The sequence below is a fragment of the Dermacentor albipictus genome, chromosome 4 (assembly GCF_038994185.2).
Source record: "Dermacentor albipictus isolate Rhodes 1998 colony chromosome 4, USDA_Dalb.pri_finalv2, whole genome shotgun sequence".
NCBI lineage: Eukaryota > Metazoa > Arthropoda > Arachnida > Ixodida > Ixodidae > Dermacentor > Dermacentor albipictus.
The window spans coordinates 169388460-169415952 of NC_091824.1; the positions used below are offsets into that span (position 1 = coordinate 169388460).

Genomic DNA, 27493 nt, shown 5'->3' on the forward strand with positions numbered 1-27493 from the left:
CAAACCGAGTCAGCCGCGGACAATGAAGACCAAAGGAAACGAGTTCGTATGATTTTCAGCATACTTTAAACGGTACACTGAGACGCATTTCCATTAAGCACGTGGCGCATGCGTTTTCAAGTACTGCCTTTCCACATATGTTGAAGTGAAAGAGCCGTCGTCAGCGCATTGCCGTGCCGAATAAAGTCCAAGTGTACGATGAGCGGCCCGCGCACCGAATGTTAGCAGTCACGTGATGCGCTGCGGTCCGACGCGAGGGCAAGCCGAGAAGGATGAAGGCTTGATGCGCGCAGTCTTTCCGCGTACCCGGCGTCCAAGGTCACGTGATCGAGCCCACGCTGCCCCTCGGCCGTGCTTGAGGAGGAGAGCGCGCATACGTTGGCTGCGCGCCGCGCGCGTTGGAGGCCCACGGCTGCGGCTGCTAGGGCGAAGAGAGCAAGGGCGCGCTGAGATGGGCGGTAGATTCGTGCGCGCCTAGGTCTGGAGATCGCGTAAACCGAGTTTCGGAGACGGACACAGACAACATGTTGAAGCGAGCGGCAGCACGACATGCTCATTTTGGGACAGGTACATGCGTTTCCTGCTGCCGGCGCTCTGTATCACGCCAGCGTTGTTACAGCAAGTGCTCGCGCTGACAGAGTGAGATGTGTTCATGTTTGTCTGTGCACCTATGAAAACATGCCTGTTGAGTCACTAAGCGAATATTTACTGCAATTTACACGGTCTGAACGACTACGAACCTTACGTCGTGAAATTGTTTAATACGGCACAGTCGTTGTGAACGTCGCGCTTTTGCGGCGAAACATACCTTTCTTTTACAGGATACGAGGGCCATATTGAAAGCAGATGAGAAAATGCTGCGAGACAATGACAAACAATTAAGGCATAGGTGCAATGACTGAGGGATGTTTACAAGCTGCGACTTTAGGAGCTCAGCACTGCATTGCTGGTTTTACATAAGCGCGTTCCAGAAGAAAAAACATTGACAGGTATTACGTTTGCAAGGCGTTAATCTGAAAAGTAGTCCAAAACAAATATGGATTCCAGACTGCACGCATTAGAGATCATAAGCTGCGACGACAGCAAATCTGTGCCCTGAAGCGTGCTAGAAAAATAGGATGCAGTCATTGTGTTATGAGCAGCTCATAATATGCCGTCGGACTTCTGACACGTAGACAACGGTTTGCGTCATGGATGTAAAATCAGGGTTCTGGACATTAAAAGTGGCTATCTGTGAAACATGTCTTCAGCTCTGTGGATTAAAACTTGAACAGCGGATTCACTGCGGAGCCCGTCTGCGGCACGTTTCCGAGAATTGAGCGCAAAAAATAATAAATGGTAATGAAATCCATGATACTTATTTTATTACCTACCTCGCTCCATTTACACAGATGCGCTGTTGTGAGCAAGAAAGTCCAAAATTAACACCCAAAACTGAACCTCCGGGACAAAGTTCTATGATGGAAAGTCTTAAACCATGATTTCGATTTGCGGAAAGCACGAAAGTAAAAGCAAGAGTGAAAGTTCCGTGCCTGCTACGTACCTCCTTGAGGCCTGCTCTTGTCGTATATCTCGAACAGTATTTCGGAGGAATTCTGGTCGAGGGTGCTGAAAGAAAGAGCCCAATCAGTGACTGCTTGCTTCTAAGGAAGGAACTTCAACGAGAATTTTGGCTTCTGTCTTACGAGAACAATCTAAATGCCTTTAAAATAGCTTTTATTTAAAGTCCGCCTTATTTTCTCTTCTCGTTTTTTGTTCTATAGCTGCAGCATGGCGTCCTTAGCATTATTTTTATACCTTTTCTAACCCTCCTCCCCTCACTCTTGTGTTTTCCCTCTATAGTGAAAACAGACAAGCGCGGCTTCCCTTCACGAAAGACCGTTGCGGCCTGTTTGCCTCAGCCTGCACACTCGGGTCATGGTGCGGCACTGAGACAGCTACGCAAAAGGCAGCGCAAGCGCTCCCAGGATTAAAGAGCAGAGAACTCACAAAAGGAAATGCTCGTCCCAGAAAGGACTCGTCGTCTCCTTGGCAACGGTAGTCGTGCAGCGATGCGGGGGCTCGTCGAGCTCCACCACGCAGTACACTTCCTTGCAGCCTGTGCAGAGAGGTTCGATTAGATTATAGGGTTTTACGTGCCAAAACCACTTTCTGATTATGAGGCACGTCGTAGTGGAGGACTCCGGAAATTTTTACCACCTAGGGTTCTTTAATGTGCACCTAAGTGTAAGTACACAGGTGTCTTCACATTTCGCCCCCATCGAAATGCGGCCGCCGTGGCCGGGATTCAATCCCGCGACCTCGTGCTCAGCAGCCTAACACCATAGCCACTGAGCAACCACGGCGGGTGTTCACAAAGGTTTGCCTTCCGTTACCTCTTACTTCCCTGGTGGTCGAACAACCCGATCGTTATGGCACCACCAAGCACCACCAGAAACTCTTATATGATTTATTATTTAATTTTACCTCACATACTTCTGCGGCTTACGATTTCGAATAATTCCCTCTGTCGTGACAAACGCGAAATGTTTTTTTTTTTTGTCGTGTTAACTGGCACATTTTTTCAGGTGCTTCGCCACGCCTTGCTCATTAGTGTGCGGTGCTCTGAATTATCGATAATGAAGTTGAAATTCTTACCAGTAATCGTTGTTTTTTTTCCCTATGCCTTAGGCATAACGACAATAACTTACCATGTAACACGAAACACGAACATACAAATTAGTGTAGCAAATCATCTAGAAGCAAATATTTTGTCAGATGACAAAGCAGAGTACTAATAATCCCTAGAACGTGGCGCATTATGGCCTGAGTAGCCTTTGCGCCATTAAACCCGAACCAACAAACAATAATCACTAGAAAGTAACATTAATAATATATAAGCAACGAAACACGTACCTTTGTTTCCGCCTAAGTTGGACGCCTTTATGACCTTCACAAGGAGTCGGTGATCGTGCTTGACTTTGTGGGACGGCGCTGAAGCATCCTGCAAGCACAAAAATCGAACGCTATGTGAAGAAAATTAAAGCACTGACGCAGCTATAAAACGAGCTTGTCTCAACAGTCTGCCAGTTAGCCATGCACAGTACATTGAATGGACCACTGAAAATAGTAGCCAACTCAAGTAGATAAGCTAGACTGCATTTCTGGAATATACCCAATGCGCAGCCGTGAGTGGAGGCTTGGTAAACCAGAAGAGGGTGGCGATGTCGCCTTGACCAGCTCCATCTCATACCATACATGTCACGCATTTCAATAGTGTCTCCTTGTGGCTACACAAGTGTTTATAAATGAACAAATATTACATCCCGTTCTAAAATAAACGGGGGTTCGCTCTGGTAAGTTCTTGTTAGATTTACTGCATTAGAACGGCCCGAACGAAACGGCCGACAAAGAAAAATAGAGAACGAAAACTGCCCATAGGTGAATAAATATAGCAAAATAAAATTTGAATAGTGCAGATGTCCCGCTGCCCTGCTGTCCACTGAGGGCACGCGCAGGGATCAATGACGTCAAAGGGAAATAGAGAAAGAAGGATCACACTCACCACCTGACTAAGTTGCATGCTCTGTATTATCTCGGAGACAGGTGCCCGGTGTTTGAAGCTAGGGAAATCCTTCTGTCCCGAGCAACTGATGTCGGTCACGGTGTAAGACAGCGCGTCCACCACCGCCTCCAGCACAACGTCGTCCAGGGCGCGCTGGTCCACCGAGTGCGGCTTCTGCGGGCAACAAAGCCATCGATGCGGCCAGCGAGCCTCCGTAGTGCTTGGGCATCACGAACTGACCGCAATGACACTGAGTTGTATTAACCAGCGCCAGTGTACGCATTTTAGCCTTGCCATTGACAAGGAATAATGAGTGCGCATGTCGAATATACTGTCACGTGGTATATATAAGCGAGGGGTGCACGCCTGTAGGTAGGCAGACAGGGGTAAGAACGATCAACTTGGAAGTAAACTTTTTGTTTTTTTGTCGGGCGAACTTGCTTGTGCCCTTAGACCAATTAGCACAACTCAGCAGCGGTGGGAAAACAAGCGTGATCAGCGATGGTCGGCGGTCATCGAATGGACTGCTGCGCTTAAAATGCTGTTCACTGTCCATAGAATCATCGTCGTACACTCTAAACATAATATGACAATTAGTTTATGCGTAACCGTATGTTTCTGTTGGTCTAAGTGGTAATACCTTTGTGAGGCCATGTGGATTCGAATATTTCTATAAAAACGTGCTGTGCATGCCCTGCTCAGTACTTTGCATATGTTACCGTCATGGTGGTATCGTGCCGGTGATTCTGACTCGAAATGATCGTATCGTCTTTTGTTGGAATAAATTTTTTTCTAAACACATTACCATGCGATAACCGCACAAGGTAAGAACATGCTAAAGAAATCGGTTCTCGCACGTCTGTTTTATTTGGTACAAGGAAGAAGTTGCGTTCCTCCATCTTTTTACAAAATGTTTATTCATCTTTCAACGAGTGGATACAATAGTCGAGATTCATGATCCCTCTTACATCGCCAGTGCATGTAGTATGATGTTTAATCAGGTAAATCGTACGCTATAATACAAACCATCGCAAAGGATAATGAATGCATTTTTTTTTACATTTTCCCCTACGTGCTTGCAGGTATGTCTGTTTTCACATGAATGTTTTTGCGTGTTCGTCTGGCCTCTCACAAGCAACACAAGTAGGCAATGACTTCCATGTTTTGGTTTGTTTGAGTCATTACGCTGATTCCCATATTTCATGACGAACAAACTTGCCGATGTGAAGCACAAATTCAATTCAATGAACCAAAAGACACATTTCTCAAGTACGTGCAGCCAACGTTTTTAGTCCCGTGCAGCAAGCATCGTCTTACGCATTCCGGAAGCCGTGCTGAGATTATATGCATTAGAAGAAAAAACGAAAACCGATATCTCCGTTTGGCAAAGCTTTCTGGTGCGAAAATCGGCCTTTTGCATGAAGAAAAAAAAAGCGTGCGCATCAGCGAAACACGATTTCTTATTTCCCTACCGGCTGAGTTTGAGCGACTGAATGCCCAACTATTACGTTTGTGTCAATTGGTTACGTTTGCGTAATGTTGAAACGTTCTGGGCACATGCGCTATGAAGGACGGACATCTTTTACGTACTATGATGGAAGCTATATTAATGGAAAGAACTAGAATTGAATAAGGGAAACGAAATGTTACGCGAAACGAAGTCGACGTGTTCTTTTTGCATACTTGTTGGTTTCGTGTTTGTGTCCGTTTCTGCAGTTTGCACTGATGCACCACATAGAGTGCACAAACTAAGTTTCAAATACTCTTAAACTGAATAAGAGTGGCGGGTAACTCCATTTATTACACCCGGATAAACACCAAAGGCACCCACGCCAACAAGAACAAAAATCACACATCACATGCATAAAAAGGATTTGTCCCGCGGAAGATACAGGCGAAATACCAGTTGCGTATTTTAACCTATTCTGCGACTAGACAAAAAAAAAACAGTGAAAGCTGCTGACAGGGCCGGCACTGCAGGTGAAATGCAATGAAATCATGACGACAGTCGTGGCATGTCGTCAGGAATTAGTTTGTGATTTGAACTTATTAATGTGCGTGAAGAAATGTTAATCAGCTTAGATCGCGAACGCTATATAAGAAGCTTATCAACAAGTCTTCTCAAGCAGCTAATTTAGGACCGCGATTTTCGAGCATCTCGACTCGAAAGCAATTAAGGAAACAAAACGGAAGCGGCGAGGCAGATTTCTTTACAAGAACACGAAGAAAATAAAAAGCTAACTAAATATGCTGAAACACAGCCCCTGCCGTGATGAACACAGAAGTATAATTGTATTTTTTCTAGCAAAAAAAAATAAAAAACGAACGAAGTGATTTATGGCGCATCAAACAAAATAGAATACATGGTTCTAGATTAAGTGCTATGCTCAGTCCAATTATCCTGGGTTTGATGCTCAGAATAATCGCAATGTATACGCCATCTGCTGCACTCCCAAGAAATGAAGCCCTTGATCCGAGAAAAACACTGCGCTCATATACGCCGCTGCAAGCGAAAACAAATGCTAAAAATTACGCAAGGAAGTTCGCAGCACTGAAAGAATGTTATAAATATGCAAAGCGATGCCAAACTTGTCTTTTTGTTTTCTCCGCTTCGTAGCTCGCGGCAGTATAGTCCGGCAAAACTTGGAGATGTTCAGCATCAAAACCAGGTGCTTAGAAAAGTTTACCCCGCGATAAGGAATTTTGGATTAGGGCAGCCGGAGCAAAGGAAATTTCGTTATACGCATGGTCTGCACGGATTTCATCGAGCCAGTGATCTTTTTTTTTTTTTTTTGCAGCCTCTCGAAGGACTCCTTCGCGCGAGCTACTTCGCGAAGCATGCAGCTGCGTTGTATGCGCTGACGCACACGAGCATTGCGCAAAGCGCGGACATAGACGAGTGGCAGATTTTTTTAATTTTCCAAGATATCTTGCGGCGCTTAAGTTAGACTTGGTGTGGTATGGTGAGGAGAGTGATTTACGGCACTCATCATACAAACAGATATAGTGATCAACTCCTTGTACCCACCACTATACAGCATGTTCACGTTAAGTCTGCTGACTTCCGCTGGTGTCACACATGTAGCTTGCTACATGTGTGACTACTAGCACGTGTATAAGCTTTGTGCAGGTTACACCGGCGGCCACATGGGGTACGTATCCGACGCATTCCGATTCGTGGCGCTGCCTGGCGTTGCTGCATTCATTAATAGCCGCGGTTTTATCCCAACCGATGCGCGCACATTCATATAGGCAATGTATACTCTAACCGGTAGCCATACGGTGTTCGTTTCGACTAAGATTCAAGATCAGTTATGGCGCTGTTGTGGATATATATGCAGTGGGTCGGGCGACGACACACAGAAAATAAATTGTTTATATAGGCTCCCGGTTAAACGAAGCTACAAGACGCAAGTCCACACAGCATACTAAGTACGCATGTAAATATTCAGTCAGCAAAATGAGTAAATACAAAAGGGAGCCTCATCAGTGGTGAGCCAGCGCAGAAACAGATAAGCCAATAAGAATAACCAGCCAGGGACATGGTAGAACACGTGCTGTGACGAAGACTTCGTGACTGCGCACCCTGTTTCACACGCGCTGCTGCAAGCTTCGAAAGCCCTGCACGGTATTAGCGAGACAAAGCGTGTCTCTCTGGAAGTCTGCGTTAATGAAGGAAACTATTTTAGATTGCTCCGCCATTTCGCCGTGGACTGAGGGAGCGAGAGCGGACAGTTGATGATCCGCCTTTCTTTCTTTCTTTCCTTCTTTCTTTGTTTTTCTCTCTCTCTTTGCATTTATTGGTGTGCCAGCTGGATCAAGAAAGAAATAAGGTGGGCCAAATATCTCGGAAGGTAACTCTCCCATTACCGCAGCGCTTCTGTTACGGCAGAAGTATATAAAAAAAGAAGACAATATCTTAGTTTCATACGTTAAAAATTACAGCGTCGGTGATTTTTTGTTTGTGATTACTTTAACAGACTGTGGAGGTCGCATCCAATTAGTAGGTGGAGAAATGTTGCGCCAATGAATGAGGACTACAAGTGCACTTGTATCACCTGTAAACTCAACAATACGTACTTCTTCGATTGTTTAGTATTTTCGTATGCGCAATGCTAATTTTGTTTTATATTTTGAACCGCGATATTCTGCTGTCTGTCAACTGTGGTGGTCAGTGGACGGTTACAAGCCCATTTTCGAGGCTTTTTGTAACCTTATTGTCTTCCAATGTTGAAAATAAAACTGCATTGAGTTGAATTGAATTGATGACAGACTGATCCCTTTGCGGCATGTACATACCTCAAGTGAACTCTCCGTTGCAGCGTTGTTATATTTGTTAGTTTCATTCATTGAAAACATAGAGAAGTGTAGCATAGCCGAGGTACTTTCTACCTTAATCTCAGTACACAACAGAAACAGGCACTTACGTTTTCAGCAACCGAGGACTGTAGCGAAACCTTGACGTCAGGTCGCTGAACGAAGCGGACGACAAAGAGCTGCTCCGTGCTAATGCAGCATATCCTCAACTGCGAAACAAACGCAGAATAAAGACGTAAAAACGCAGTTACATTTGCTTTTCTTGTTTTATTTCTTTTTTCCACCCGCCACCAGCTTGGTTTAAGAAAAACTTATTGAAAAAGTGAAGTTTAGTTAAGTTTGAACCAGAAATAAAGAAAAACATTTTAGAACTCACACCCCTCCTTAATCAAGACTGATTGAGCTTTACATCTGTTCATTTTTTCAGTTTTTATATAATTTATAACTGCCTTTTACAATGTGCATGAGTCAAGAGCTTCGTTGGAGAACTGGGGTGCGATCTTGAACGCGTTCCAAAATAGAACGGAGGCGGTTCGTTCTTTACGTCACGAAATAGGCGGTATGTTCTGTTCCGTTCGTCCGATAGCAGACGACACTAAATGATTGACAGCAGATATCACGTCACAATCGACGTCATGGCGTTCGGCACGGTTCAAATTGACGAACCGTATTTGGCTCGGTGGAACGAACCGCCTCCGATCTATTTTGGAACGCATACAAGATCGCACCCCTTATCTGAACAGATGCGCGTCTTCTAATTGACACTCCTGAAAACAGATTAAAGGCATCGTAACTTCTTTAGGCCACAATAGCCAGCTTTAGTTGGGCGTCCGCAACAGCTTTGCGTATATGCAGGAAACCGGTGGAGGCGACAGTGCGCATGCGCAGTACGCAGGAGCACGCACAGTCTCTTGCCTGCGCCCGCAGCTTTTCAAAAGCTGCGTAGCCTCTGTTGCGGGCTCTGCGGGCTTTGCGGTGGTTCTCGCGAGTACACGAGAGCGCATTTTCCGATATGGCTCTTGCTGAAGATATGACTCCGGCTTGTAGGTTGACTTCGTGGCGGCTCATTTTGGCTACCCAGTTTCAGAAGGTGGCACGTGGCAGCGCTGAGTAGCACAACCAGTGCCGGTTCCGGCGCTTGACCGTCAGCAGTCCCCTTCGAACAACCTCGCGCGCTGCGTACGTGGGTGGTCGCGGACGCCCAACCAAAACAGTCTAAGACTAGAACGTAATGTAGCCACTTAACAACAGAGTTACCTCCTGGAAAATGTCTCGACTTCTAGCTTAGACCGCAGATCGATGACAGGCCATAGAAGATACGACCAAAGACCAGTAATCATTCACTTGGCTAATTCTCTTTTGATAATTACACAATTAAACAGAACGCAAATTTCCCAGTTTTACAAAATTTGTAGCACTTTGTACAGTGGTTAAGGCTTTCAATCACAGATGGCTCGTGTTTTAGTCTAGTTATGTAACTCGTGTTTGAATCACATACCCTTTTTCTTTTTCTTTTTTTTCCGTTCGGATTTCATGTGTTCGCCGAAATTTATATCTGGGTGTTCGAGTTAACTTGGATCAAGATTCAAAAAAAGAAACCAAGAGTTCTAGAGAAATCGTACCGTACCAAATTTGTAGAAATTGGCGCACTTGGAACTGTAATTTTGCGCACTCATATTCTTCTACAGATGGGCGTGCTCGGAACATATGTTCCTTTTGTTCCCTTTAGCAACAGAAACAAGCCATGCGCAGGCTATGCGCATCTAATGCGTTTTGGTGGATTTGTACGGCCAGCATATGCTGCTGTCGATTACGCAAATCATTTTTGCTTGACGTGTCAGTGGGTCATCATAACGGGACGACATCTCAACGGTACCACGCCAGACCTGCACAAGGCTTAAATGATCCTGGCTCTGGCGGCAGCGCACGGCGACGAGAGGAAGGCAGCCAAGCTACTCCGGATGTGGCGTTGTGGAGGATGCCCTAGTGCGTCCACAATGCAAGTCCTTTGCGAGACGGGTAGCTTCATGAGAAAGCGACACACGATTGTGACGGTATAGTTCAAGAAGCAGAAACGGGTGTTTTGGCATTCCTTGCTTCTAAGCCCCGCGCTAGTGTACGCGACGCCAATGCGGAGACCGAAACCTTAAGGTCGTCAGTGAAGAGGATTTTAACAGAAGGGTCATATGAACCTGTCGGCCAGCAGCATGCATTGGCGCCGTCATACGACGAGAGCCGACCTTGCTCAACGAACGCACGCTTGAGGGCAGCACGATACCACTGCGCAACCGCTCCGTCACGTGGCTTTTCTTTTTTTCATATTTCGCGGATTTTCTGTGCAACCAGGAAAAAAGGACTACGTGAGACGTATCGTACAGGAAATAACTCGATCAGTGGTTTCTGAAAATGCTCTACAAATCTTTGTATCATACTTGGGGTCCTACGTGGGGTAGTAATTAAAAAGTGTGGTAATTAAACTTAATTAGTGAATTATGGGAAAAACTAAAGATTACGTGAGTTACTAGATGCCCGTGCAAATAGCATGCGATCGCTTCAATTCGCTTCCGACGCACCCTTCATTTTTTTTTTTTTAATATTGGCTCAAGTTACGTGGGACACCCTCTATACAGGGTGTGTCAGCGAGCACTTTCGAAAATCTTTAAAGGTTGCCTGTGGCAGATATCACAATTCCAGTTCCTGAGCTAGTCTACTCGAAGCAGCGGATAATACTTGTACAAAAAATTAAGATGCAACATCGATAAATTAATAAAAATTCGCTAATTAACTTTCTAACTAATTACATTATGGCCCATATTGCAATTTACAAATCATAGCCGTGGAGTTCGCAAGGCGGATCCACTTGGAGCGAATATTCAAGAGGACCCCAGTTTCGATATATATATTCCCAAACTTCGCGGAGAAATGGATTGGCGTTACAGTTAATTTGTTAACAAAACGTCGTTTCAGCACTGAAACACAAAAGTAACTGGAACACCAATGCATTTCTCCGCAAAGTTCGGGAATTTATACATCGAAACTTGTCGTCCTGAGAATTCGTTCCAAGTGGATCCGCCTTGCGAAGTCCACTGCTAGAATTTGTAAATTGCAATATGGGTCATAAGATAATTAGCTAAATGTTAATTAGTGAATTATTGTTCATTAGTCAGTTTTTTTTTTTTTGTACAAGTAGTGCCCGCCGCTTCGAGTAGAGCGGCTCATAAACTAGAATTGAGCTATCTGCCACAGGCAAGCTTTAAAAAAATTTGACAGTGTTCGCTGAAACACCCTGTATGTACGCGTGCCCCCAGTATCATGCCGTGTTACGAGGTGCCTAGACGCTCATAAACAATCTCAAAGGTCAAAACAAGGCTTTACACTTTCGAGAAAATAAATTCATTTGATGAGTGCGCAGAGTTCGAAAAATTCAGCACTTGGTTAGCTAACGCGGTAGCTCTAGCTTGCACAATACGTTAGTGCTACAGGCACAGCCTGCGTCTGAGCGTAAGTGGGGACGTCGAACCGCGAAACTCGGTTCCTTCAGAAGCCCTTCCCAGCTTGTCGGAGTAAAGCAGTGGAAGCTCGCTTAGCAGTTTGAGCACGTTCGTCTTGGCCCTACGAGCGACTCCCTGGAGGCAGCCAGCCCACGGGAACACGCGAGACTTGCCTTTCCGTTAAGCTTTTCAACGAGGAGGTTGTACCGGTGGACAGTCCTTTCCGGGTCGTCGGTCTTCTTGACTTTGATCACCAAAATCAGTCGCTCGCAGGTGATTCCGGTCGTGATTGTCTGGAACAAGAAAAGAAACAACACAGAGATACAATGTCGCGTAGACGCGGAAATTGCTGCAGCAGGAATAGCACTAGCAGCGTAGTCACGGCGAACTTTCTATGAACTTACCAAAAAAGTATCTGTTCGCGCGCTTAGGAAAGAAAATGTCTAATGCCTATTAAAGTGTAATGTCTCTGCCAAACTCAGCAGCAAATGAACCGCGATAAATGTCAACCGGAATGCAGTTGCGGGCAATTCAGTAAAAACGAAGATGCGACATTCTCTAAAGTTGCGTTTCATCTACGAGGTGCATGTATTAAATATATATATATATATATATATATATATATATATATATATATATATATATATATATATATATATATATATATATATATATATATATATATACCTTTTCCATCATGAAAATATCAGTATTTAGCGGTAGATCAAATATCAGCTCAGTAAAAGGTGATAGGCCTTGTGAACTGGCCGGTTATAATTCGCAAAGTGCGATATGTGCCGTAAAGTAATTAGCTAAAGCTCAAGTAATAAAATTTTGTAAATTCAATATCGCATTTCGATTTCTCGTGCAAATAATTCCTGCCTTTTCGAGTAATTCAGCTCAATGACTAAAATTGTACTATATGCCACAATAAATTTTCAATAATTTTCCCAGTCATTGCAATAAACGAAAGAAAGACCCTGTATATATATAACGATGGCTATTCTATGCGCTTTAAAGCTTGCATATACTTTGCGTGATACTACATATACTGCTCAGGTATACGCATACTGTATGCGTATCAGGAACCTGCGAATGAGCTTAAATACTACGATGATATAACAGCTTATAAGCTCTATATTTCGGCAATGATAGTTATAATGATATTTTTTCGCAGCTCGTGTTTTTCTACTGCTCACGAAGCTTCATTAAAAAGGTTAAAACAACGTTGATCAGCACGTAATCGCAAATTTATTAGTACGTTCACGTTTCGTTAATGGCTCGCCTTTCTTTTCTCTTCGACATGCCAGACAAGGCGCAAAAAAAGAGCTGCGACCTAACGAAATAAATTTACGAAGCATAGGCAGTTTTTCTGACTCACGAACGAAAGGTAGGACGTACTGCTTCACCGAATTATATTTTTCTTTTGCTCTTTATCACTGCGAGGTCCTTCCGATCAAACAGTGCCGAGTACTTCAGTGTACTATCATCCCGTGCACATCCCGAATTTTATACATTGAGTGCGCTCTCACGACGGAAAAATTGCCCTATTATAGAGGCATAGTCTTAGAAGGCCCTATTAGCGGCAAAATGGCACCGCTGTAAGTCGATGATTTCCCCCGATAGCACCATGCTTACTATGAGTCTTCGCCAAGCCACTGACTTCGTAACACGTGCCTAATGAGCGCTCTTACGATGATAACTTCACTTGTCGATACGCTAGAACCGCGCTTCAGTTTCTCCAATTTCCCTCCCGCGCACTTATTCTTCGCACTCGGCCTCTTTGTTTTGAAATTTGCCGATTCGGTTGTCTCTCGTGTCAAAACAAGAACACATATATGCCGTTTCTAACCTGTATGCACGCCTTATATCTTCATCAAAAATAATTAAGTAGCAACCTGCTCCCCTCCTCCACCCCTACCCTCCCCGCTTACAGTTCAATTAGTTAAAAATGTAAAATAAATTTTGAACACGAATCAGGTTTGATATTTGTCAATTTCTGCGAATGTTCTATTACTTCCGAGTATTTCAGCTTATCCATTGTGCAATTTTAACACCACATTTTTTTACACCACATAACGTATCTTAGCAAGTATGTGTTTCTTACACTGTATTTTTTTCATATGTAGGGTGTAGGGTAGGAAACCGGAGACTGATATCTGGTTAACCTCCCTGCCTTTCCTCTTCATCTCTCTCACTCACTCTTTGTCTATGTATTCAAATATGTATTCTAATTATCATATATTATAATCTTTCAGTGTACTCTCCCCCCTTATACAATGCCTCTACGGGTCTGTAAGGTGTCCTTAAATAAAAATATATATATACGATGAATACTGAATCGAATTCTGGGGTTCTACGCGCCAAACCCCGATTCGATTATGAGGCACGCCGTAGACCGGATTAATTTTGACCATCAGCGGATCTCTAACGAGCCCCCAATGCACGGGACCACAGGCGTTTTTGCATTTCGCCTCCATCGAAATGCGGCCGCCGCGGCAAGGATTCGATTCCGCGACCTCGTGGTTAGCAGCGCAACACCATAGCCGCTAGGCCACCGCAGCGGATCTCATGAATATTACGATTACTGGAACTTTATATGGAAAGAGTCAATGCATATTTTTCATTGGCCACTTTGGGTGCCCGAGCGAACCAGTAAAATCGGTGACCTCCCATATTTTGCTAGTCTATAGACACAGTTGAACGGACTACCAAAAAAATTACGAGGACATTTAAGCACTTCTTATGAGTTGAGAATGTGGAAGCATTAATGTCCAATTGAACGCCGCTCAGCGGTCCATCGAGTGCAGCGAGCGCGTTGAAACACTCGGCGCTTCTTGATCTGGCCTCGCCGAGGCGCAGTTGGAGTGCAGGCGAGGGCACGCGCGGACAACACAGGCGTCCGGGAGCGCGGCTGACGAGGCGTCGTAGCCGATGGGAATTCGGGTGCCGTTTCGCTGCCATAGACAGACGCCGGCTTTTTCGCACTCATAATGCAGCATGCATTGAAGTAAATGAACCTAGTTTCCTCTCCATATTTAATTTTTCTTTTCTACATTTAGAAGCAGAGAAAAGGAAGTATGTCGCATTTGACGTCATGTTTAAAGCCTGTGTAGTTCGAATATTCGCGTTCGATTCTATTAGAGCATTTTCCCACTCAGGCACACATGGCAATGGGGAAATAGCCGGCTACCGTGCCAGCACGGTACACTCACAAGACTCTCTTTTGACTCCAGCACGACGTGGGCATCGTGTAGCTTCGGCTTTGCGCTGTCGGGATGAATGCCTTCGAACTCCACCACGATGTTGTTCTGCAAAGAAAGAAAAAAGAAAGCCATCGTTCTGAGCAACGTTCCCGACATCAGCTATTATAGGCAATATCGTGGCGGTACAGTTTTGCTACACGGATAACTCTAGAATGAGAAACCTAGTTCAATCAAAATTTGCTGCGCATTGTCCACTTATACAAGTTATGCAATGAACTACTACACACGTTAAATTTCGAAGACAAATTTCTAAGAACTGAATTTTATTTTTGGCGGCATACTGAAGTTTAAGAACCACATTTTTCAGCAATAATTTTCATGAAGCTCAAGATATTGTGCTTTGTTTACAATTATTCGAGCTTTAACTTATAGCAGCCCAAAATAATAAAGTTCTAAACAGCCAGAGTTTCCTGCGGTTCACTGCGGTTCACACAGCATAACACCTTTTACATTAATACTTTTCTACGACGTGTACGTGTGGGCGGAACGCGGGAAAAGGCACCAAGTTTGCACCATGCAGCTTCACGGTCGCTAAAGAACACGTGACTCAGAAAGACACCTCCCTCTCTGAAGTGCTTATGCAACTACGGTAATCAGCGTCACGAGCTCTGAAAGCGCATTCGGAAAATTGAGGGCATCACAGCGAAGCCACGCAGACAGCGTGTCAAGCGCCCTTCGAAGCTTAAAAGCGTGCATGCATGGAGCACGACAGGTAAGCCACGCACTGGAGCGCCTCATCGTGTCCGCGACGAAATGTGTGCCGAAAGATGACAACGCTTGAAAAGACAAAATACAGATAGGGTAGGGAGGGGGGATTACCGCGTTGAATACAAGCGTGACAGGGAGGCTCTGCAAAGGCGAGGACAGCGGGCGCGCTCTCTTTTGCCTTGTTTAGATCGCAGTACTACTTGTTTAATGGCTTGACCGGCGTTGAGTTACAAAACTGGCAGGCGAGCGAACTGACTGACGATTGCTGCCAGTCACGCAGCTCCATAGCTGAAACGAGACACCCTGTCAACGAGGTGGTTGCGCTTCGTTCGACCAAACAGCAGGTTTGTTTAAAGCACGGAAACGGGGTATGTTAAAGCGCGAGAATGGCGGCGGCACCACCGCCATTGTCTGCCATTTGGCTCTCTGATTGGCTGTCGAGAGCTCAAGTGCCTTGAAATCGCGAGTCTTGAAAAAAGTTTTGCAAAATGCAATCTTGCATTTTCCGATTTAAGCAGCCAGACCAAATGTCATCGTCATGTTTTAAGTCCTGCAAGTGTCTGGTAAGAATGGATGCCTTAACGGCCTTAACATCAGCAATATCGCTCACTGTAGACACGCCAATTCAGTAAGTTAATAAACAAACATATCGCACGTGGAGCCTGCGCGATAGCAATAACGCGGCCTAGAACGTGCACTCATCACCACTGCTAGGTCACGCATGTTGTCTCAAGGTAGAAACCAAGCGCGTTGGCGCCAATTTATGATGAGTCATTCCGTTTCCCGGGTCAAAAATAACGTACAGCGCAAAGGACAAGGACAGTGAAAGACGACATACACAGCGCTGATATGGCCCCTGCGCAAGGATGACACGCAAAATCGTGAAGCGTTCCACATTTTTCAGCGCTGTGTATGTCGTCTTTCACTGTCCTTGTCCTTTGCGCTGTACGTTATTTTTGATCATGATTTACCAACTAGCCCAAGCAACCACCCTAGTTCGTTTCCCGGGGACACGAATCCTAGCTAATGAAGCTGACGACGGCTTGTACGCAGCAGACGATGAAAGCGAGAAGCGCTTTCGACTGAATAACCGAAAGCTTTGAGCTGTAGCTGATTTGAAAATTATAACAGCGCTAACACATGCATCCACCAATGAACGAGGACGAGACACAAGCGCTGTGCCTTGTTCCTTTGTGGATGCATGTGTTAGAGCTGTTATAATTTTCAAATCAAGTATGCGCCAACTCGCCCAGAAAGGAGTTTTAATGAGCGATAGCTGCTTTATTTTTACTGAAAAGGAAAGCTATTTCGCTTTATCAAGAACGTTAGGTTCAGTCCCATCATTTCGGTTTCTTAGGCAAAACGTCAAGTTTGCGTCACGTTTACGTCAAGCAAGACGGGGCCATCAGCGCCATTTTGTACGCGTCACGCCTATGTCACACCTCGACGAAAATGGCGGAATGTCCCGAATGGAGCCCCAGATGTCGGCAACGCGTCGAGACCGATTGCCATCAAGACGCCGCTTGTTCGGGCGTGATGAACGAGGTGACACCGTTTCTACGACACCCCATGGCGTACACACTTCAGATCTTCGAAGCTCTTTACTGACAAACGCTTGACAAATCGGCGTAGCCGAAGACGGCTACGTTATTCACGCCGGTGACCTAGCCCGTTCCTCACGCGCTTTTCAAATGTTTCATGATAGGAAAAATAAAATTAACGAGAAGACCAAGTCAAGCAAAACTTGTTGCAATAATCGGATCTGACCATTCATATAAAGCGTCACAGTTTTGGATGGCCTAAGTTATGATCTCCCGGTTATTTGGGGGATCAGTGATTATAATAACGTAACATTTCAGGGATCGCTCCGACACTTTTTTTAAATCAACCTTGTCTTCCTGTGTCTCGAACTTCAATCTTTACTTATCGATGTACCAGCCTCGTTCCTCCCATTATAAGATTATATCGTCTCACTGTTCCTTTGAAAATTCCTGCTTCAAGTCTCTCTCTTTGCCCTTTTTCCAACCCCTACATTTACCCACCCCCAGTGCAGGATAGCAAACCGGAAACACACCTCTGGTTAACCTCCCTGCCTTTTCTCTCTCTGCCTTCAATTACTCCAGTTTTCGCCATCGTTCTTATATTGTCCACGTTCTACGCCAGGGCTAAGATAATCAAATAATAGCAGCGTGTAGTAGTCACAAGCAACAAAGTTTTATATCTCTTCCTCGCTGAGGACTTCACGAACTTCCACTTTCGCAATGTTCACACAGACGTTTTGAATTTTTCTGCTTAGCTCCTTTTCTTTTGCAGGCACACCACGTAATTCATTAATTTTCTTAAGGCGGTCGCAGGTCATTAATTCACAAAATGTCTAGTCTCTCTCGTCTCCACTGCTAAATTATACATGCGAGGGAAATCGCAGGGAAACCGCAGTTGTCGGACGACCTGCACTTGCCTCGTGCTCCATCGCCCGTGTGCTTCTGACGAAGTGAGGTGCACCGCAAAAAAAGTGTCCCGTAGCTGCTTTCAGCGCGCTGCCCTTTCTTCTGAGTGCACAGGCAGGGCTCACGAACGGCAATCTCAACGTGCCTAATTATGCGAGACGCGGCGCGTTACTGCTTGGTTCTGTGACACCGCGCGCTGGCGAGTGCATGGCTGCGCAAAGAGAAGCGACGCGACACACCGACAGCTTGTCACGAAGGGCGCGGCGGCGCTGCGTCGACTTGTTTCGTGACCATGTCGTCGACGCAGCCAGCCGCTCTGAGACAACGTCGGGCAGTACAACACACGACGTAGCCGGGCTATTGAATGTCACCGCTTGTGAAACTGCGCGAAGTCCCGACAGTGGTGACACCTGTCGGTGCTTTTTTGTGCGTTTGCTTTTGATATCCTTCAAAGACAGGCTGTCAGCTGTGATCTCTTCGCCTACAGGAGGGGCCCTGATGCGCGTGTTGCGAAACGGCAAGAAAAAAAGAAGAAAAATTGGAGCGCTAATGCTGTCGGAGCGGGGCCCCATAGAACACACGGGAAAGGTCAGCTATAACGGTCCAACAAGGCTGCCACCAGCGGTCAGAAAGGTTTTGATTGGAATAACAGTGCAAGCTGTGAAGAGTACGAAATTATGTTCCAGTTAATAAGCAACCATCGGAGTAAAAAAGCGAGCTATATAATATTAATCAGTCAGTGGCTGGTTCATCAACATTCGCAAGTTCCCACGAGTACCCAGATTGCCGTGCGCGGCGTCAGCTCCGCATGCAAAGGGCAGCACGTGGCCATGGCCACGTGCTGCCCATTGCATTTGCGTGCTTTACGTACTGCAGCACGTAAAAGCACGCAGAAGAAAGTAAAAACGCAAAGTTTCGCTCATCAATTTAGTAGCATACTGTTCGCATTGCGATATTTTCATATTTTATCCAGAAATAAAAGCTCCATTAAATCATTTAACTTTTTTTTTTTCGCGCTAGTCGATTGCAGTATGTTTTCTTCCGCCACTCAAGTAACCGAGTGCTTCGGAATGTGATGCGAACGTTGCGCGTGGTGGACTCTTTCGACAGAACACGAGATAGCCGCGGCCATATTCTGGAATCTGGACGATACTATGAACGGTGCTAAGGACAACAAGTACATAGCTGGACGGCACAACCACGGAACTAATAGCTGAGAGATCACAGATCACATAATCAATATTTTATCTGCTCTCACTAATACACGTTGACTATTTCGGTTTCAAGCTCAATTCCACTTTCCGTTCGGAATTATTCCCTTTTTCTGTTTGCTGTACGTACCTTCCGCAGTGATTAAGCGGCTACGGCGGCTTTGCCGCTAACCACACAGTAACGGGGTCGACATCTTTCGACTCGGCCCATTGCGCATTTCGGTGTGAGACGAATAAAAAGCCTGTCTATGTACTGAGCTTCCGGAGGACGTTAAAAAAAACCAAATGGTTGAATCGGTCCATGGACTTTCACTGCGACGTCTCAAGTGTAGTTTTATAATGCTACAATCAATCAATCAATCAATGAGCTGTGTGCCATGTCGTTCTTTGTATTTCTCAGCTGCAGCGAAACCACTTGTTTGCCAGTGAGACCACTTCAGTTAAGATCAGTCGCTTCTCCTTAATTGAGTGCGGTGCTGTCTACAGCGCGTGCGATAGCCTACAGGTCGACTCAAGAGTTTAGGAAGCATTGTAAGAGCCCGCCTTGCGTGTACACAACCGTATACAGACCACTTACGGCTTATCACTGAATCACTTCTGTTCATTAATTATTCATGCACAGCGCAACGAAAGAGATCAGTGTTTTTAAAGACGACAATTTTTTTTTTCTTACCCTTCCGCCGACGACGCGCCTAGTGCTTAGGGACACTTGTTTGCTTTTACTGCACGCATAGTTTAACAAATATTGCTTGTTGCGTTAACGGTGTTAAATTATTTAAGGAAATGACGCAGGGATGCACAAGTCACTTGTGCACTGTTGCCTTTGAAAGCTCGGCAGCGCGATGACCTGATCTGGTTCTAAGATGGCCAGCGTGGAATGTACTTGTTCGCCGGTCACGAAAGGACGAGACAGCCTCCTTGAGACCAACTCGAGATAGCACTGGCTGTTTACGGCATTACAAGCGAGTGGCGTTGTCGGAGCAACAGGCGAGCGGTTTGCAGCAAGCTTGCCAGTGCCTCACAAGCTGCAAAGCGGAGGCGCTGTAACATGTACAACCCTGCCCGTCTCCGTATCGCTTTCACCGTAGCCGCAAAGTAGCTGACGCGGCTTCCCCAAAGCCGGGCCTCCAGGTCGATGCATGAATCGATCAATGCGTGCGGAGAACCGAGGGCTCAACAGGCAGAATAAATATTTTTGCGTGCTCAATCGATAAAGCAAGAAGGTTGAAAGCACGTGGAACGTGCTAAATGACTGCTTATGCAGAAAGGAGAAAAAATGTAGAAAAGCACCATCATGTGATGCGTGAGTCGCGACACGAAACTTACACAAAACCCATAACTAAATGTACGTACACGATGCGTACACGAAAATGTAAGCGCAGAGAAAGCACAAACTTAATGTTGGGACGTTTCTTCGTTTCTTTTTCTGCTTTGAACATAAATAACGCTTACATACGTAGCTATACAATAAGTTCATTACTTCAGAAGCTCAAGATCCTAGCAGCCCTGACAAGCTCCAACAGTCGTTTATTATTTATACACAACACTCATGACCGTCTGATTCAAATGCTAAATACTTTAATACTAGAACATCGCAACTGCACAATAAAAAAAAGAAGACGCTACAGTATTTACGACCGAATACAAAGTAAATAAAATTGTCTAGCAAAACTCCCAATCATAAGAATACTGTTTGCGTAAAACTGGGTTGGTTAAATTTTTGATGACGAAGCGCTGTAATTTAAAACCGCACACCTGGAAGAATGAGATGGCTGTAATTCACCGCGCTATTATAATAACGCTAATATACTATGTTATTCAATTCATTTAGAAAACGGTGTGGCAACTAAACTCGACACGGGAGAGACAGTAGCTCTTCCACAGGCAATTGCTAGTTCTGAAAAGTAACAGCAAACATTGCTTAATTTCGCATCCGTACTAGTAATATTTGCGTTGCATACACGAACCGGAAATAACTGCTTTAGAGACATGGCGTTTCTTTCTTAAATAGCTGGCAAGGCCAAACTACAGCAACAACTTCCGTCCAGCACTCCAATTACGCGAAAGTATGGCATAAACCAACACTAAGCTTCAGAGCGAGTGCCACAAAGGCGTCTCCATGCGTGTTTCAAAACTTCAGGACGACGAAACTGTTAGCAGACTGGCCGACTAGTTAATAACTGCGCTATAAGCCAGCAAATAACATAAAACCCAACCTGTAGGCTGTGTTGCGCAGCTTCGAATGGAGCATTTCTCATGAAGTTACCCAATCAAACTTATCGATACGCACAAAGCCAAAAGTTTAGTTGGCGACATAAATTTTATGCTGCGGCCTCTTGCATGGGTCGATCTCCTGTTGTTGTTTCGCGCTTCTTAAATCTCAGTCTGAGAAGAGCTAACGATGTGCGCTCTCGGTGCTTTTTTTTCATTACATCTGTTTGAGGGCTCCGTTCTCAAAATTCCGATAAATAACATTGTAAAGTACGAAAGGCAAGGTATGAGCAACATTGGTGGTGTGTGGTTGTGTTGACGGACGGACAGATTTCTTCGTTGGGTCGGCATAGAAATATTTATGCGTTCCACTAATTATCTTCTGGATGAATTACTTTACGGCACATATTGCAATTTACGAATTCTAGCCGGTAAGTTTGCGAGGCGTATCCACTTGGAATGAATTTCCAGAATGACGCCAGTTTGACGAATGTTATCGACTGCGTGTAAACTGCATTCATCCTAATTGACGTCTAATGGTGTGACAGCAACTAGTTCTGCAGATAAGGCAACAGCATAGGGGACAGGAGAACTGAGGGGTCGTTTAAAGTACAGCTATATACTTCAGCTGTAAGAGAAAAATAAAATTATATATATATATATATATATATATATATATATATATATATATATATATATATATATATATATATATATATATATATATATATATATATATATATATATATACATACACCGTCGGCATCATAAGTTACCGTCAACTGTACCGGGCTTCGTAACCTGCTTCACCTAGGGACTATAAACCAAGTCTCTTTAAACTTAGAGAGTGCCGAAAGAAACAAAAAGTGCGGATATCGCGTTCTCGGAGACCTGCCGCGTCTGTGCCCGAATATGCGGTTGCGAAAATCGGTCCGATAATCTCTAGTTTGCAGCTGAGTTCCGCCAGCCATTATAGGTGGGGAAAAAACCCCGTCTTTGGAGAGCCGCAATTTCAAGTCAAACGACGTGACCACAACCGCTTTCGACCGCTTCCACCGCGAATAAAAGCTTTCGCTCCGGGAACACCTGGGATATTTCGTCACCGAAGCGATGATATGACGCATGCGCCCGCCGAAGAAAGCGAATCCCGTGCACACGAGCCGCTAATCAAAAAACGTGCCACTCATCCCACAGCGTCCCTGTTTATGAATAATCATGCACCAACACGCTTACATGAAAGAAGTGAAAAAAGTAACCCGAAGTAAAATTGGCAAATAAGGGTGGATACGTAAGCAGACATTTTTTATTCTTGCTATGAAAAAAGCAAAAGAGCGATAAAGAAAACAAATTTAAAGAGGATAGTGCGCACTTGTTTTTTCGGCAGTTTCGCATTTTTCTTAATTATTCGATTATGCATTTCAATTTCTTGTGCAAGTTTTTTTTCTTAATTTTATTAAAGGGTGCACACGAGATGTGTAAAAGTAATGTCCGCCTCTTCGAATAGACCAGCTCACGGACCAGAATTGTGTTATCTGCCACGGGTAATTTAAATAAATTTTTGAAAGTGTTCGCTGAAACACGTTGTATATGGGCGCGCTTATCACAGCATTCACAGCGCAGACGATCGATTAGCGGACGGGGAAATAACGGGCCGTCCGCCAGACGGCCATTTCAGATTAAGCTCCTCATACAGTCGTTTGAGACTACTGTATAACCAGACCCTTAAGTACTCCTCACGCACAGCTCGAGCAATTCATTAGGCACGCGCGCACGTTTTGGTCTCTATGTAGTCTTACCCGCATGTTTTCGCTAGGTAATGTTCTAACGTCTTTGTACAGTCGTGAGAGCCAAAGTCGCGGCCAAGAAAAGTGATTTACAAATCTTTAGCAGCGAATGTGTCAGAAATGCAACACGAGTGCACAATGCTACAGATGTCACAAATTTACTTACGCCACCGTGCGTGCCTTCACGCGATGACACGAAGCCAAATATCTTTATGACTATAGTGTGCGTCAAATAACTGACTGAGTGTTTTATTTTAGTGTAGTTGGCTACTGGGGTAAATATTTTGTCTCCATATTTTTGACTAACTGTGAATTTTTCAGTTATTAACGAACGAGGATATGAGATGAAAGAACTTGACGTGTGTTGCGATTCAGCCTTGTTGGTAAGGCACAGTGACAGACCAGAACGAGCAAGTGTATGTCCACTTGCTGGTCCCCGTCTGTCACTGCGATTAAAGAATCTTAAGGGAAGAAACCCTATTGTAGCAATAACGAAATTTTCGCAAACATGCGTGGGAACTAATTCATGGAAATTAACTTGTAACACAGAGGCTATGGCATACGACGCAATGAAGGGCTGCCGAATAAATTTTGACGACCTGGTTTCCCTTAACATGCAACCAAAGGCGACGGTCGTTTTTGCATGCCGTACACATCGGAACGCGGCTGCCACGACCAGGATTCGAACCGGCCGCCTAGCTCGAGCTCGGAAGCCCAACGCCATAGCCGCAGCAGGTATACGTGCGTCGATAAGACCCAGTGCCATCGACTAGCCTCCACTTTAATCTCACGGTATCTCACAAATTCCGAGCATTGGCAGCCGGAGGATGGAGCTACCGTCGGCTAATGAACTAATTAAGTATACAAGGCTATATCCACGCAAGCTCGCAGGGAAATGGGGTCTCACTGGCACGGTGCCCGAAGAGGCAAATATGCGGTAAACTTCGCGCTGCCCAGAGCAGACCAGAACAGGGACGAAGAAAAGAGACACGATCTGCGAGAACTGCCACCACAGTTGGTGAGAAATCCTTATGACGGTGAGAGAGTGGGCCGATAGAAAATATACTCACGGACAGAATAGAAAGGACTGCACAAACGCTTACCAGAGCAACTATATGTTTCTTCCGCATCTCTAAGCGATCAGCGCAATATTTAATAACGCTTTTTCTTTCGATAACCACCTATTGCACGTCGGCGCCTGGCCTGTATTTTCTGTCCTTTGCGAACTTGGTCGCCCCCTTTCTGAGCAACGATGAATCGACAAGAAAAAATTGTCAAGCCATCGCGTCCATTGAGCTGCGGTGTTTTCTTCAAAACATGGCGCGCACGGGGACCGTATCTTCCATTCGGCTGGCACACACCGCGAGTGGCGTGATTCGATTCGCGCCACCGTCCGCCCCGTGCCCTTAGCTTTCCCGCACACGTCCTTGCTCTGCAGCGCATTACAATAGCCGGCGTCGACGGCGCATCGAGCCGCTACGCCGGCCAACCCAAGCGGCGCCCGGCTGTCGCGGCGGGTCCGCCACGCGGGTTTCCGGGTTTGCACGCGGGGCCCCGGCTCCCCCATCGATTACCGGGGGGAAGGAAAGCAAGCGCACTGTCGCCGACCGGTCGCAGCGGCACTGCACTTCGCCCCCCCCCCCCTTCCGCCCAGCTTTCCCTTTTCTCCCCAAGCTTTCCAGCAGTGCGCCGCGCTGCACTGAATGCCAGTGCGGAAAAGCACCCTTCGTTACTTTGCGACGGGGCCTTTTAGCGAAGTGAACACGCCGGATCGTTCATGGTAGTCGCGACAGGGACTTAATAGTTGCCAGCGTGCAATGACTCAGAGGTTACTGATGTGTTAGTAGCTCTTATCGTTATGAACCGCCACAGCGGTATAGTTAGATATAACACTGTAACGTAAATATCGTGACATTAACTCGTACTTCTGCATTATTTCTTTATTTTTTGGCGATTTAGGCATGTACACTGACGGTATAATCAATGACCTCATAAAACAAAACAACTACAAGAACAAAAGGATTAATAAAAGGAAAATGAGACATCCACCCAAACGTAGTTAATTGCTACAATTGCTGCAAAAACTCCCGCCTTTGCTTCGAGTTGTTGATCAATTCGACTTCGCCCTGCCATCGCCTAGCCGCCTGGTTAGCTCAGATGGTAGAGCAGCTGCCACGGAAAGGCGGTGGTCCCGGGTTCGAGTCCCGGTCCAGGACGAATATTTCTTCAACTGCGAGGCTTTTCTTTCGAGGAACCCGTATGGGTTTCCTTTGTAGCAATTAACTACGTTTGGGTGGATGCCTCATTTAATCCTTTATTATTTATCGCGAACTTGCGGGTTTCCGCAGAACTATTACGTCAAAGAATAGATTAATTTAGCCTTCCTTTCTCTTTTTTTTTTGCTTCCATTAACGGTAGCCTTTCGTTTCTAAATGTTTGTGAAGACTGAAGAATGCGCCCGCATCATGAGCGATGCCGGATGCTCCTAGATTGCCTCCATATAACCTGACATCAAAAGTTGGCATTAAATGAACGGAGACAGAAACATCTGCAACAACACGTTTCATTCGTCGCCGCCTGTAAAAAAAAAGTTGAGTGGATCACGGCTAATTTTCACACTTCGAACGCCAAAGCTTCTAGTTTAACCTTTCGCCTTTTTGTCCCTATATTTGGAGCAGATGGCTCTTTCTTTTTATTTATTTTTTATTTTTTCAGGAAGCATAGTGTGTTGTAAATAGCTGTAAAGTTTATTTTGCAAACACGTAACAGCACAACCTACAACGTGCATAAAATAGTGAAATCATTCACTGCAGCAGCTAACCAACTGCGTTTAATGAAAAAGATCGTTTATCAGCAGTTCAAACTTAATGGAGTACACCTAAGGCCGGGAGCCTGTTTCTTTCTAAAGAATAATCGGTGCGTATGGGCTCGTCTTACGTGGCTCGCGAAAGTACGAACCTGAATTAGCTACATACATCTTCGACTCGTCATTTTCTTCTAGCTTCTTTCCTCACCCACTAATCTCCATATGGTGCACGTTCCTTTTGATAACCTATACTAAAAGGTGTTCTGCAGGCTATGAGGCTCGCCGTAGTGTATGTGTCATTATTCATTTTGACCACGTTGGGTGAATTCATAAAGGTTGACGTAAACCTCGGCAGACGAGCGCTCTTGCACAAGAACCCTTCAGTATACGTCTAAGATGTCGGTTTTTTTATTTTCAACAGAAATCACCATACGATCAGCAAGGTTCTCGGAAGTCGACAGCGCACTTTCATCAACCAACGGCACCTGCTTCGCAGGTAAAGTCCCGGATTGTAGTCTTGAAAATGTAAGCCCGCTGACATGCAAGCTCCAGGCTATTTCCTGCAGCGCTCACAAGGTACATAAAGAGGCTTATGACGCACGAAAACACAGCGCAGTAGCTGGGGCATACGAAGCGGACTAACGAAGCACGGATTATCAAGTGCGTTGTATTGTGCACGAGACAACAAACAAAAATATTGTGGAAGTTGCTATTTCGAAGCTGCTCTCCATGCATAAAGCCACGCACAAAAGTGTGCTCGCATTGGCACATTTATGTTGAAAATGCAGTCTCGTACGGAAAGTTGACAACACTTCCTACCGAGCGTACAACATACCTCATGGCGTCGTTGTCAACGCCTGTTTCTGCAAAGTATCGATTCTTTGTTTCCGCTGAGTTGGTCTACCAGATTTCTGTCTATCCTCATTCACCACGCCAAATTCGCCGACCACAAACGCGACTTCTGTTTCCGCCAACGGGCTTCCTCGAGAACGGTCGCCCAATTTCCGGCCCACACACAAACGCGTCATCTCGAAGCCCACGTGTTTTCCTCTGTTCGAGGTATAGCACCGTTCCCGGATGAAAAAAAAAATCGCCACAGCAATACGAGGCCCTGTCCTCCGGGCGCTATATATGTTTTATCTTACGTGTGCACGCCAGTCCCCGTGCCGCCAGAGCACAGTGCCTACCACCGTTCATCCTCACCGCGTAAGAGCTACATGTCCGCGACACAGCCCCATTCACGAGCACTTCAGCGAGTCTTGCTTTGTGCTAATAACATGCAGTGTTGTGGAAGGTAGTACGAGAGGACGAAAAGCGCGGTTGGGATAGAGTATTTAGTTTGGTTTTTCACGTATCCACGCATAACCATGTATATAAATGTTCTGATGTGAATATCAATGTCTGTACAATATGAAAATTGTTTTGTACATATGTAACAGATCCTCTTTGTGAATGTCCTCCAACTCAAATAAAGTTGACTGTTCGTCAAAGACAGGGGACAGGAACCGCGTCAAGCTGCGATTGTGCAGCTTTTTGTTCCTGCACTTGCATTTTCTTTTGCTGTAAGAAGGAAAATGCGAAATAAAGTTGAAAGTTACAGGTGCAAAGTGACTGTCCTATAGTAAAGGGCTCTGTCGCTGGACGTACGCGTGATGCCTCTGACTATGCATGCTGTATAGCAGGCTATGCCTCAGTTATCTACCGTTAT

General features: G+C 45.3%; 1 protein-coding gene across 9 annotated transcripts in view; it reads right to left on the minus strand.

Moving 5' to 3' along the window:
• Positions 1-27493, minus strand: part of LOC135910098 (C2 domain-containing protein 2) — a 223123-nt gene that overhangs the window by 90168 nt on the left and 105462 nt on the right. For all 9 annotated transcript variants that reach the window (XM_065442128.2, XM_065442122.2, XM_065442125.2 and 6 more), the window contains exons 2-8: positions 14568-14663; positions 11526-11645; positions 7972-8070; positions 3545-3718; positions 2896-2983; positions 1990-2098; positions 1544-1608 (exon numbers count right to left, since the gene is read on the minus strand). In XM_065442128.2, the coding sequence (XP_065298200.2) occupies positions 1544-1608; positions 1990-2098; positions 2896-2983; positions 3545-3718; positions 7972-8070; positions 11526-11645; positions 14568-14663 (751 nt within the window). The remainder of the gene's footprint in view (positions 1-1543; positions 1609-1989; positions 2099-2895; positions 2984-3544; positions 3719-7971; positions 8071-11525; positions 11646-14567; positions 14664-27493) is intronic.